Below are 14,643 nucleotides of genomic sequence, written 5' to 3' on the forward strand. Positions count from 1 at the left end.
CTATTTTATTAAAATCACTTTATTCTACAACTAAATTGAAAAAATGCACATAAATCATTTGCAACAGATTCTGATAAAATTATTTAACTCAAATATAGCAAAAAAATGAGCAAAAATGAACCAAAAATTGGGATTTTTTCTGCAATAAAACCTGACATGAAATCACATTTTTGATGCCACTTTAACAGAATAATCTGCATTTTCCTCCATTGCTGCTGTTATTTTGATCATTTTAAATAATTCTATGCAAACTGGAGAAAAAAAATAGCATCTTTAAACACAGTTGAATGTGTATTTTTCAATCTAAATCCACATTTAGCAGCTTTTTCCATCTTTACTGTAAATTCTACTGGTTAGAAATTCATTTGTTTCAGAAAAATAGTTAAATTCAAGGGAGAAATCTGAAAAAAATACATTTAAAAAAGAAAAGTTGGTTTTAATTGAATGAACAAAAGCAGCTTTTACTTTATTCTTTATTTGACATTAATTATCGCTGACAATCACCGGCCTTTATTGCTTTATTCAGATTGAGTCGACATTAAAACACATTTAAACACTAGTTTAAACTCCTGTTAGTAACTTTAGTTCCCTTTCTGAGTTAAATAGGAGTTCTGGATTAAGACAAACACGAGCAGAAAAGAGCAAAGTTAAAGGAACATTCGGGTGTTTTTGCACTAAAATCGGAAGCATCTCAGGTCAGTTCAGTCACTTCAAGAGGATTTCTGAGCTTTTTCGTGCTTTTATTTTGTAGGAGCAGTGGAAGGAAGTTGAAGAGAAAAGCTCCATCTGCAGATTTTCCCAAGCTGAGCGATTTTAACGGATTTTAACAACAACAAAAATTCCCTTTATTTGATTATTATCAGGTAGCTAAAGTGTCAAAACTCTAATCTGACGCCTGAAAAGATGAAAATTCATTTTTCTGACAAAAGTCATCAAAATAAAATAAAAAAAAAATCTTTTAGGGAGCAAGAAATGCAAAATCTGAAACACTTCAGACAATCTAACAGAATTTTTCTGAATCATCGATACATTTTTAAGGTGTTTTTGAAAAGAAACACTCTACAGGTCACATTTTACTGGATTACCGCTGATAAATATACAAGTAAAGCTGATGTGTAAAACTGCAGCAAATCAATTAGTTGTCTGCTATTAAATTAATTCTCAATTATTAATCAGTTTAAGTTATTTTTAAATAAAAACAGTCAAAATTATGTGATTTTAGCTTCTTAAATAGGAGTATTTTCTGGTTTCTTTCCACCTTAACAGTAAACTACTGAATATTTTTGTGATTCTTTGTATTTGAGAAACACGAATGAACAATTTTCAACATTTTCTGACATTTTAGAAACAAGCAACTAAATTTATATTATAAGTCATGAATTCTACCTCAATACACAACCAGAGCCGCATCTTAAATGTGGAACTTCTTTGTTGATTTTTGTAAATTTGCCTTCAAAATTGATCTTTTCTGCGTGTAATAGGAGTTTTTTTTTTCATAGATTTGTTTCAAAATGTTGAACTTTCCTTTACCTTCGGGCATCTCTCACTTTGGGAAACACTGAAGATTTTTTTCACAATTTTAGTGCCCATCTTCAGTGAAAAATAATAATCTAACCTGAAAAATGGCTTAACTATTTATGACAGGATTTTAATGCATATTTGTTGAATGTACAGCTTCTTTCCAGTTCTTTCGCTGACAAATGCTTTTTTGTTGGTAAGCTGGTCCTTGAAACTACTGTTTTCTTCATGTAAATTCATCTAAAATCTCATTTTTAACCACAAACAGTGTAAACTTTCAGATTTTAGCTTCTTAAATGTAAACATTTTCTGGTTTCTTTCCTCTTTAATGATAGGAAACTGAGCATATGTCGTTATTTCTAGCTTTGGGAAGCACTTACTGACATTTTTCAACATTTTCTGACATTTTAGAGGCCAAACAGTGGAAACAATTGTGAACTGCAGCTTTAATAATGTAAGATTTTAAACGTTTGCAGCTGCTTTGCCTTCTGATGTGCTTCAATAACAGATAAACTACACAAATAAAAGCAGCTTTGATCTAATCACAGTTATTTAGATGTTTGTTTTGTGCCTGACAGTCACAGCTGAGGGTTTAATGCCTCCTGCTTTAATCTCAGATTGTCAAGGAAAAAAACAAGTATTCCAGAATTAATCCCTTTCTGTGAGAATCTTCTTTGGCCACGGCATCCTAAACTGAGTGTTTCTGGGGTTTTACCTGTTCAGCATTTTAAACTTGACGTTTGAGGATGTCGAAAAGAGTTTAAACTAGTTTTCTGTTCAATCAATCACAAAAAAAAAAAATCAGTAAATTACTGTCAGTTTTAGTTCAACAGCCCCACACGGGGTCTCTAAAATCAGAATTATTCACAGATGCAGTCAGTATGTTCATCAACAGTTGCTTTTTTTGGGACTCAAAACCTGATGTTGGCGCTAAAAAGGACATTTCGTTTTTTTCCTTTGTGCAAGAAGCTACAAGCTGAATGTTTCTGAGTTAAATACTATATGGAGGTTAATTTAATTTAAAAATACGCCCAACAAATTTAACAAAAATAACTTGTTCATCAAATCACCAGAACGGCTGCACATTTACTCAGGAAGCAGGAAAAATTGGGTTTTTGTGCAGGTTCCTGTCGTCTAATACGACTTTAAATGCTGCTGAATTGTCTCTAAACTTCCCCACAGTCGACAGATAAATCTGAGAGCGTTGATGAGGTGAAACTACAGATTCAGGACACGTTTGTGCAGCGAGGAGTCGATGAAAACATCCAACTTTAAAGCCGTGAAAAAACACCAGAATGATCCGTTAACTTCAGGCTGCAGAGAGGAAATCGTCCGTTCAGTAAATGAATCTCTGAAGGCTTCGATCGGATCCGGATCAGTTCCTGTTTATTGATCAGCAGCACTTCTTGCCTCTCTTCCTTCGGTCTCGGTCTCTATGAGCGTTCATGTTCACCGTGTCCTTCTCGCGTTCTCGTTCCCTCTCAGCTCGGTTCTGACTCTGCTTCTTGGCCCGAAGAACCATGTGGGTGAAGGCCATGAACATCTGAACGACAACAGAGAAAATTCAAGTTTCTAAACAGAAATCTGCAATTTTGTCAAAGTAAAATACTTAAATAATGAAAATAATGAATCACACAACAATTTTAAGATCTTCATTTGAGAGTGAAACAACTGCACATGCAAATTTACATCATTAACAGGGACTGGCAGCAAGACAAACATTTATATGAAGAAAATGCACTAAATACAACTTAAATTATGAGAAATAAGTATCTTCGCCTTACTTCTTCTACGTTTATATTTTCTTTGGCACTTGTCTCGAAGACTCGAACACCGACTGACTCCCCAAAACGCATGGCGTCCTGACTCTCCACCTGTTTCCTGGCGGGGTCGTCATTTTTATTTCCCACTGAAAGAAGAAGCAGGACAAACATCCTTTAACCTGTCTGAGCTGTAGCGCCCCCTGCTGGCCGGAGGACAACGTCTGGCATTAAACAAGCTGCTAGTGAACCCAAACTCAGGTCTGAATGTTGTTTTGAATGAATAAAACTAGCATCCGAGACACTGCTGTCTTCTTATTGCAGTTAAATGTACGATGTGAAAAATAAAAACCATTCAGATTTAAAAAATAAAAAAAAATGTTTGCTATCATAGTAACTATAAAAACAATGAGACACTAAGTTCTGCTGAATATTTTCTGGTTCAAACTCCATTTTAGACATAACATCTAAGACAAGTACTAGTTTAACAAAAATATAAAAAAAATTTTTTTACTTAGACAGGGGGTCTTTCACTTACGTTCCTAAGATGTGATGTAAGTCGATTTTTGCTGTAAGTCGGAACTCCGGCGAAATGTAAACAAAGTCATTCCGTGAATCACGATATCAATCAGTTCTTCAGAAGAGTCATGAATACCAACAACTTTCATCCACGCATGAATCATTTTTTACAAGAAGATAACAGAATATTGTAAAGGACTGAAACTGTTGTTGATGTTTCAATGTTTGTTGTTCGGTTTGAGATTTCCCTAATGTCAGTGAACGTGTCATGTTTAGTTAGCTCACCTCTGATTGGTTCAGAGTCAGCAGTAGAGAGAGCTGAGAAGGGCGGCTAATTCTGGAGCTAAGTTATCAAGTTTTTGTAGTTATTTTGCCGTTGGCTACGGTCCACAGTAATCTGTGTGAAGCTTCAATTAACAACCAGAGAACGAGATAAAGTCTCATCATTCATCACAGAGGGTCACCACAATACGTTTTTAAGACTTGACTGAACTTTGTCGGTGTTCTGCCCTGTTCCGAGCATTTTATTCGATCTAATTTCAGTGCCATGGAGATGGCTTAGCTTTTCTTCGAAGCATCAGAAGAGTCTGACTGACACTTGGGAGCCATAATGAAGGGAAAGAAGTTAGTGAATGTAGCACGATCCAAGGTGGTGTACAACCAGAGAATGGAAACAAAGCGGTCTTATTGCACCGTGTGACGACGTATTCATCCACTCTGCTCGTCAACGAGTTCCGTGTAACCAGTTCCAACGTAACGACAAAATGCCGTAGGTCGAGGACGTCGTAAACCGAGGACCCCAGTATAGCGCCAGTTCACGACATACGCCATCTCAGAACATTCCACATATTTTAAACAAAGAACAGAAAACCCAACAATCAAAAGTTGTTTTTTTAGATTCCTACAAGCAAGTGACAGGAAGGAATCTAAAAAAAAAAACTTTGACAGAACCAGACTCAGGGAAGGCAGCCGTCTGCCTCGACCAGTCAGGGTGACAGAATAAAAATTACAAAGCAAAAATGGCATTTTCTCAGAAAAAAAAAAATCTGAATTTTGAGGTTAAAGGCAAAAATTGCAAGACGCTCAACACAAGTTTACAAAACAAACAGAAAAATGTCAAAACTTAATTTTTTTGCTTCACTTCGCGAGGATGAATCGACCTCATCATGACCTTTTCATCTAATGACAGACAGAAAAGAAGAGTTTGCAGTTTAGTCGACGTACCGAGAATCTTGCAGACGTTGTCGCAGTTCTGGGAGATTTCATTTAACCACCTCCTAACGTTGACAAAAGACTCTGGATTGGTCACGTCGTAAACGATGATGACTCCGTGGGTGTTTCTGTAGTAGCTGCAGACAAACACCACAGCGTTAGCTTCAGATCTGCAGGGATGAATGTGAACGTTTATTGGTCTGTTCTTACGTGGAGGTGATGGTTCTGAACCTCTCCTGTCCGGCCGTGTCCCAAATCTGCAGCTTCACTCGCTCGCCGTCGATGTCGACCGTCCGGATCTTAAAGTCGACGCCGATGGTGGTGATGTAGCTGCCTGAAGGACCCAGAGGGAAATGATCAAGATTACATAGAAACACTCCACAAAAAAAGCAAAATCACCACAGAATTATGCAAAATTACAAGAAAATAAACAAAAAAGATGCAAAATTACCACAGAAATGCTAACACACCACAAGAGGCAAAAAATGTGTAGAAATAAAAAAAGTAAAAATGCAGAAATAAATGAATGTAGAAACAAATAAAAATATGTAATACATGCAAAAAAATGAAATGAATATATAAATTAATGTAGAAAGATATAGTAGATAGATTTTGGTATTTAAAAGGATATAATTATTTTAATCTAAAAAAATAAAATAGACAAATAAATAAACAGATATATATGTATATAAAAACATCAAAATTAATAAATGTCAAAATACAGACATAAATTAATGAATGCATAAACAAATAAAACAGTAGCTATATTTTAGTTATAAAAATGACAATTATATTAATATCTCTTATTTCTACGTTTCTGTAGAGCAAACTTTATGCAAACAAAATTTGGAAAATAAATTCATGTAAAAACAAACAAAGGAAAAACTACAAATACCAACATTAATAAATAAATAGGCAGAAATACTGAACTATACAATATTTAAAAAAAACACAAAAATGCATGTAGAAATAAATAAAGGAGTGAATGAAGAATTAAATATTGAATTAACTAAATTAACAAATGAAATAAATATATTTGTAGAAATACAGAAAGAGCCAATCTGTCATTTACTGAACAAAATAGATTTAGTTTTATTGATTTATTTACATTTTCCTCCTCAATAACAGAAGGACTGCCACAGCAATAAATAGAATAAAATGACTTTTTGTGACCAATTATCAGGATAAATGTGGAAATTTTTCCTTCAATTAATCAAACGTGAATAAAAGACATTTCTTAGACGTTTTACACATCTGAGATTTTAACTAATCGACGTGTTTGAGGAAGTTTCTACAACTTTATTTGTCAATTTTTTCTTCTAAAACGTCTGCAGAAACCTGCAGATACGACGTGCAGAGAAAAAGTAGTTTAAACTCACCAGAGAATGAATTGTCTGCGAAGCGAAGCAGGAGGCTGCTTTTCCCGACATCTGAGGAGGAAACGGAGCAGATCAGAGACTAAACTCACATCGAATAAAACACGGAGGAGGAGAAAAGGGAAACAGAACGAAGAATAAGAGCAAAGAACGAAGTCACGGTGGAAATACATCAGAGTTAAATGTGAACTAAAAAGAGGCTGAAAAACAGAGAAAACCTGCAGAACACGTCTGAGAATATCTGCAGAAAACGCAACAGAAAATGAGAAAAACATTGATTATAATACGAGAAAATATAATCAGAACAATACAGAACTCGTGCATTTGCTTTGACGTTATATTTCTAGAAAAAAATACAAAATTATCTAAGTAATTTTCATTCAACAAATCCATTCATTTAATCATTTTACAGCGTTTGTTGGGTTCTGGGCTGCATTTTCTAGTCATTTCTGACCATTTAATCAACTAAAATGTTGTCATACTGAATAACTTAAACACTAAATTAACAAAAATTTATCTGAACAACAGTCAAAATGTCCAAAATTTAGATTTTACTGTCAAAGAAAAGAAGTTGCAATCAGTGAATATTTGTTATTTTTGCTTTCAAAGCAGTTTCCAGTAAACGTCGGTGAGTCAGAGCTTCAGTAAATGAGTTAATTCATTTCAGCGGTTTGATAAAACAAGACCAGACTCGACTGGTCGAACCTGTTTTCAGACGAAGCTCCAAGGTAATGATAATTTTTCAGGAGGCAACGTGTCTGAATCTGTCGTCTGGAGGCTTCAAACTTAAGACGTGAATCTAAATCTGATCACTGAGCAGGAAATTAAGCAAATAAATTCATCTGCAGACAACAGAAATGTTCATCTGTTCTTGTTAAATTAAGGAGCAGCTTCTGGAATCGAGAGGTTTTGTGCTTTCAGTCGATGCAGTGACTTCCATATTTAACACATCTGACAATTAGATTCATTAATTTAGAGTTTAAATGTCAGAAAACAGTCAAAAATGTCCAATTTAATGTCTTTAAAGTGCTTTAAGTTGTCCAACCAACAGTCAGAATACACAAAATATAAGTTAACTTGCAAAAAAAAACAAACAGGAAAACTACCCAATAATCTCATTTAAGGAGCTGCTATTGGAGAGTTTTTGCTATTTTTGTGCATTTTCTTGATATTTCTAAATATCTGATGTACTTAAATGTCTATTCTGCTCATTAATGAAGAATTAATTTTATTTTCTCAAAGACAAAAAGAAACCAGCTTATATTCAAATGTGAGAAGATGCTATGAGAATTTTTGCTACATTTTCCTTTAAAATAATGAATTATTAAAATGTCATTTTGAGTCGATCATCAAATTTGCTCTATATTTAATCATGAACAATTATTTATTTAGCATAAATCTGCATTTCCTTTGCCCAAACATCAAATAAAATGCACAAAATATGACTTTACTGACAGATATTCACTTTTGAGAAGCTTCTACTACAGAATTTTTGTGCATTTTTAATATATTTATATATATTTTTATAAGTATTTAATCAACTTAAATGTCTTTTATGCTAAAAATTAATATATTTTAGTTTTCTCTTAAAATAAATTACAAAACTGCCCAATCGTAACTTTTAAGAAGCTGCTACTTAAGAATTTTGAGGGTTTTTTTATTATTTATTTTTGCATTTTTCTCTGCATTTTCTTGCCATTTCTGATTATTAGACAAACCAAAATGTCTGTTACACTTCAGTTAAACTCAGAGTTAAACTCAAATAAAGAAAACCAGTTTTAAAAAATCTAACTGCTATTTTTAGTCTTAATTCTCATCATTCTACTGATGGTGGTTTTCCTGCTTAAAACTGCTTTTGGGGCAACAAAAAGTTCCTTTATACAGAAAAACGAGAACTCCAGAGGAGGTTAAAGACATCTAAAGTGGAAGAAGCTGAAAATAAGCAGACATTTTAGAAGTTTTCATCTTCCACCAACCTGATAAGAATCAGAGTGAATCAGTTCTGAAAGAATCTGAAGAATTCCAACCTCACCTGCACAAACATTTACAGACTTGACTGCAGTTAAAGCGAGTCATTTTAGCTCACTGGCTGCTTCTCAAACCTCTTTAAAAGCTTCATCAAGTCTCAAATAGTGAAGCAGAAAACTGAAGAATTCTTCATTTTGTCACACGAGCATCAAAAATGAGAAAATCAGCCTCAAGAATTTTCAAAATAAGGGCATTTCTACCTAAAGACGGTCGCTGTTTCTGATCCATGTTTAGACATGACATCATCCTGCTTTGTTTACATGTAAAAATATGTTAAATTTGGCTTTTAGAAGTTTTGATTTGCTAATTTAATGCAATAACTTAGAGCTTATAGCAAGTTTTTAGACGATTTGAAGTCGATCTCAGGACAAGAGCTCATGTTCCAGAAAGGTCAGTGGAGCTTTTCTTCTATTTCCAAACATGTGACACTATTAAAATAAAAACTGTTCACCCTGTAAATCCCACTGCTGCAAAAATACATCAGCTTTATTTTTTGCAATTATTTCCTATTATTGCTGTAGATTATATATACTTTCTCTGTATAATTTCTATATTTGATTTTGCACTTTTTTGTATATCTATTTTGTTGTTGTTCGTTTATATATAAATGTATCAATTTTTTTTTCACTTTTTTGGATATATTTAGGTCTTTCAGGATGAATGTGGATTGCTTTTTTTTCCAACTACAGTGGAATTAATTTAAAGTGATTTTACAGCCCGACAGCATCAATAAGCTTCATTTAGCTTAAAGACATTTGAAATAATGGCATTTTTTATGTTATTTAGGAGGTTCATAGATGCCATCTGTAGCCAAAATTGAATTCTAATGTGTTAAAAATGTATAAATTAATTTTAATATCATCATAATTGGAGTTAAGATGTTTTTAAAGTGACTTTACTGTCCACTACCTGGAAGTTTTCATGATTTATCTCCACAGTTACAGGATTAAACCTACACTTGGTTCACATTTAACAGTTTGTGGCTTTAACGGTGATAACTTCTGTGGTCTCGTGACCTAGAAATCCTTCTGGTCCTTAAATGCACCACGAGAATTCTCAGAGCCACGAAACAGGTTTATGGGTTTATTCCACGTTAGTCATTTATCGGGTGTCGCATAAATGACACGACTTCGAGGGTTTGAGACGTGAAAAAACGGTGTCTCCAGAAATCATTCATTCATCAGCAGCATTTCTGAACATTTGAATGGCTGATTAATCATTAAAAGTCACTTTTAGGCAAAAAAAAGTGTCAGAAATTCTGCAGCAGCAGCAGCTTCACAAAGATATATATATTTGTTGGTTTTCAGAGGTTTGCATGCTGATTCGCTTAAATTTTGTATTATTTGTTGACAGAAAAAATTACAAAAATTCTGCCGAAGCAACTTCAAAAATATGAATATTTGTTCATTTTTCCAGTTTTGCAGAAAAGCAAATATAAATGTGTTTTAAAATATATTTGTGAAGCAATTTCACTGGGAAAAATACCTGAGAGCTGCTCTGTCAATATGAATGTTAGTTCTCAGATTTTTCGATGATACTAAACTCAAAATGTTGATATTTTTGAACATGTTTACTGCAAATTCTGACTTTATTTTGTATAAATTTTGTGATATTTTAAACTTTAAAGTCTCTGGAATTACTCGTGTTGTCTCTTGACAATGTCTCTGACATTTTTAACATGAAACTGTAAAGCAGCTATGAGGGAAACTAATTATTAGAACAATTTATAACTTTATAATTGAGCTGTTTGCAGCCTCATTGCTCTGATTGTTTACTATGATAACTAAAACAAGTCTTTGTGGTTTGTAGCACTCAAATAAAAAACAATCAGAAAAAGGTCAATTTAACCAGAACTGTTAAAAAAATAATAGTTAAATCTGACCACCTCTGGAGCTATTAGAGGTTGTAAATCTCAGATTCTGGTATTTTTGGGGCTGAGGACTGAAACATTGATGGATCACAACCAGACTGAGGACAGAATAAACCAGAATAATCAGATAATTGGTCAGAATGTGATGTTAGAGGATAATTCTGGTTTGTTTCGGATTGTTTGTCCTCCGTGAGCTTTTTGCAGCTGGATGATAAATGAAGCACTAACTGGAGTCTCCGATGATCAGCAGCTTGAACAGATGATTGTAGTCTTTTCCGGCCATCTGGACGCCTCGAACTTGACTCCCAAGTCAAACCAGTTTCACGTGCAGAGTTTGTTCAGTCGCTCCCAGCTCAGAGCAGCACAGCGGCCATTTAAGTTCCAGTTCAGGCGCTCACATCATCCTGGTCGGTTTCAGGGTGAAACCGCGGCAGCCGGCAGAACGTGTGAAGAAGTGAGCACTTATGATTCATACTTGACGGCCGACGGCGCCTGGTTGGTTCCACCTTAGTTCCAGTTCCACCCGGTGACTCCTGCAGGGGATTTCCAGTTGTGTTCTATCAGCAGCACTCCCACAGCAAGTCCTCACATCTCCAGGTTTGTCATTCTGAGGCTGGTGCACAGATCGTTAATCCAGTTATGAGCAGTTATGACCCTGAACTCCATCCCTTTGTGCGAAAAGAAGCATCTGCAGACGTCCCTTTGAGTTCGATCCCTTCAGTCGCTCTGGTTCCCTTTTCATCCCAGGACGCTTCAGGTGCTGCACAAAGACAGGGAAGGTAATCAAAGGTCAGAGCCAATCGTTTTTGATTGCTGGGTGCAGCCTCTCCCCTCCTTACCTCCCGCCTGCTCCTCAAACAGCTGAGTCACTAAATATAACTTCCTCATCCTGCTTCATCCAACCCCCATCAGACTGCAGGGTCACACTGTCTACCTGTTACTGCCTCTCAATTCATTAAATGAAACACTGGAGCACAGCAGGCTAACGTTAGCACTGTTTCCATGAAAACAGGAAAGGCTGGGACTCTGATAAAGCGAGCTAATCTAGCCCTGGAAATCTGCCTTCTTCGTGAGAGGACGACACAGCGAACCTCCGCTTTGAAAAGTGGGAATTTTAGGAATATTTATGTAACAGCAAATATTATCAGCTTAAAACAATAAAACTCCGCATTGTGCTGAGTGTCCTACTTGTTACTAATCATTCGGCTATCATTAAGTCACTCGAAGTATTGCTGTTTTAATAACACAATACCAAATCTGTGAAGCAACTCGAGCCGTTTTGGCCAGATTTCGTGAAAGGAGAGCAACGCCAATTATCGCTTTAAAAAGTCGAAATTTAAAGACTCTTTGAAAAACAGCACATATTAACATCTTAAACGCTAAAACTCAAATTCCTGCTGAGTCTTGTATGTGTTTTCCTTAATTCGGCCAACGTTATGCACTTAAAACTGTAAAGAACATTAGATTTAAATCACAGTTTTGGGATATTGCACCAGACTTAACCCGGCGCGTTTAATGTCGGACAGCTGTGTACACCTACAGCAATTTCTGTACTAAAACTTTATTTTAAGGTATTATTGTGTATCTAAATATGACGATTCAAAGTATAATACATAAAGTTTGAGGAAATATCTCAAAGTCGCATATAATAAAGGGGTAAAAGAAACTGCTGACAGAAATAGTTTTTTTGCAGAGATTTTAAACGTAGTTCAGCATGAAATTACCTCGAACGCGAAAAGGTCATTTACAGGTCGCTGAATTAACTAATAATAAACATCTACGAAATGTTTCTTTATCTAGCCGTCACTGATGTCTTCTCTTAATCTAAAGTAATTAATTAAACACGACAGAAGTATGCTAGTACCTTGCTAATGCTGGCTAACCGAGCCTTGTTCTTGGTAGAAAGGCAACACGAATCGCCGCTTTAAGAAACAGCAATTTTAACAAATTCTCGGTGTGACAGCAGCAAAAAGGGCTTAAACACAAAATCTTCACAGCTATTAAAGTCTTATGTTTGTTGTCTTTCATTCGGCTTACATCATGTCCCCTAAACTGTTTGTTTAAATAAAAAAAGACCAAATCTGAGACGCAGTTTCAACCGTTATCGCCGGGCTTTGACTGTGTGTGGGCGAATTGAAGCATTAAAAAGCGGGAATTTAACGGTCATTTATGTAAACAGCAAAAAAACCGCATAAAATGCTAAAATTTCTGATTCTTCTACTTCTTATGATTATTATCTTTCATTCGGCTTAGAGATTGTACATCAAACTTTTCTCATTTCAATAAACGCAGTAAATTTGAGTAAGTTTCAGCCGTTTGCGCTCATATGAGGAAGTAGCACTTCAGACACAGATTTTTTGCCGAGATTTTGAACAGAGTTTGGTGTAGAATTCGTCCAAAAACAGCATTAATTCATGTCGCCGATTTAACTAACAATAAACCTAATGATTTTTTGTCTATTAATTAGTGTATCATTGATCTATCTAAATTAAACTGACTGTAATAACAGTGGAGTCTGGCTAGGATCACGCTAATGTGAATTAACCTCCCAGTATGGTGTCCTGTAGGGGCAACGCGAATCCTCGCTTTGAGAAGCAGCTATTTTGAAAAGATCTTCAGGTCATAGCAAATAATAACGGTTGAAACACCTAATTTCCACAATTGTCTAAGTTATACATTTGTTATCTTTCATTCGGCATACATTAAAACTTCCAAAATGTTTTTTTTTCAATAAAACAATCAAATTTGAGTAAGACTGGCTGTTCGCGAGATTTCAATTGTGTTTTCAAAGCAATTAATGCACTAAAAGTTTATTTTACCACAATAAAGTGTATTTATGGGAGACGAATTGAATGATAGAATAGAAAGTGAAAGTGAAAATGACAACTTCTGAATAATATGGGTTAAAAACAAATACTAATTGACTTTCCATTTTTTAATGAGATTTTGAAAAGTAGTTTGGCCTACAACTCATTTTAACGTGAGTAGGTCACTGATTTAACAGATTTTCCCAGCTTGGTTGCACTTTAGTATCATTAGTGAGCATTTAACTGTCGAGTTTTTTTATATTTGTGACCCACTACAGTGGCAATATTGTCCCATTTTTCCTCTTGCCTGATGCGTTCTATGTTTGAAGGAGAGACCTGCCAAACTCCATGCGAATTTGTATTGCTTTTAGTTAAAATATAGTTTAACAAGCTATTCCATTAATTTTGGGTATTTATGTGGATATGTGAATAAAGACGTAAACGCGTTCTTAAATTCGGCCACATCAAATGAGTTTATTTCGACTTTTCTGGACGTTAAAAGTACAGTTTAGTCCGGTAGTCACAAGTTAAAGCTGCCAAACCAGACCGGCGCAGAAACGGGAGTGAAACTGCAAATTAAATTAAAAAACACTTATTTTAAGAGGTGAAAAATGCAGCCGAAGAAGCAAAAAAAGACATAAAAAGCTTAAAACGTGTTCATTTGTGTTTGTTAATGTGATTAACGTCGCTGATAAGCATGAAAACGGCAAAATGTCCAGATTTGTGGATCCGGTCTGGGAGTGACGGTGTCCGGGCCTGACGCTGGCCTTTCTGCCGAAACGTCAGGAAACTTCTCCGGGAAACTTTGAAGCAGTCCCCTGGTAAATCAATTTAAAATAAAAAAAAACTTACTTCGGTCATCTGGAAGGTTCGGTTCCCGGTAGGCCGCTCATGGTTTTGGCCTTCTGCGGTAACGCGCTGGCTGAGTCCCGGTTGTGGATCACGGCTCCGGTCGGAATGTCTCCCTGCCGACCACACCTGCCTGACCCGCTCATCATCTGATGCCGCGTTCAGGTCATGTGGGAAAAACTGCCACCGAGCAACCGCTGCGTCGATTCCATGTTTAATCCTAATGCACCTCAATGGAGAATGTAATTACTCTCATCATATTAATTTACTCGTTTTAATTAATGATAATAAAATGTATTTTTTCTAATTAAAATGATAACATTTGTAATTACACGTGCTTTATTTCCTCTTACTACCATCAAGTGAGCACAAATGGACACAAAATGACTGCAAAAGAGAAGTAAAATAGCTACTAAGAGACACAAAAAATTCACAGAGACATTTAAAACAAAATAATGACACACAGAAAACAGCTACGAAAACACAAATAACCACAAATACACACGCAAAAACACAAAATGACTAGAAAGAGATGCATATCACCATGAAGTGACACAAAATAAAGTGACACACAACCACCATGACATGAAAATCAACAAAATGAGATATTCATAGCAAAACAACACAAAATAACAAGAAATAAACAGAAAGCAACTACAAAAGGAAATGCAAAATGACTCCAAAGAAGATGCAAAACAGTTTGA

At 35.3% G+C, this 14,643-nt stretch overlaps 1 protein-coding gene across 1 annotated transcript; it reads right to left on the bottom strand.

Annotated features, from left to right (window-relative positions):
• Positions 1–459: 459 nt before the first annotated feature.
• On the bottom strand, positions 460–14,102 carry si:dkey-16l2.16 (ras-related protein Rab-35). Its single transcript, XM_022200012.2, has 7 exons — positions 13,943–14,102; positions 10,512–11,043; positions 6,389–6,439; positions 5,220–5,343; positions 5,022–5,146; positions 3,303–3,427; positions 460–3,061 (listed from the first exon to the last, which is right to left on the bottom strand). Exons 2-7 carry the CDS (start codon positions 10,564–10,566, stop codon positions 2,912–2,914), a joined length of 630 nt encoding a protein of 209 aa, XP_022055704.1. The 5' UTR covers positions 10,567–11,043; positions 13,943–14,102; the 3' UTR covers positions 460–2,911.
• Positions 14,103–14,643: the final 541 nt, after the last annotated feature.

Source organism: Acanthochromis polyacanthus, chromosome 21, assembly GCF_021347895.1.
Source record: "Acanthochromis polyacanthus isolate Apoly-LR-REF ecotype Palm Island chromosome 21, KAUST_Apoly_ChrSc, whole genome shotgun sequence".
In the NCBI taxonomy this organism is placed as follows: domain Eukaryota; kingdom Metazoa; phylum Chordata; class Actinopteri; family Pomacentridae; genus Acanthochromis; species Acanthochromis polyacanthus.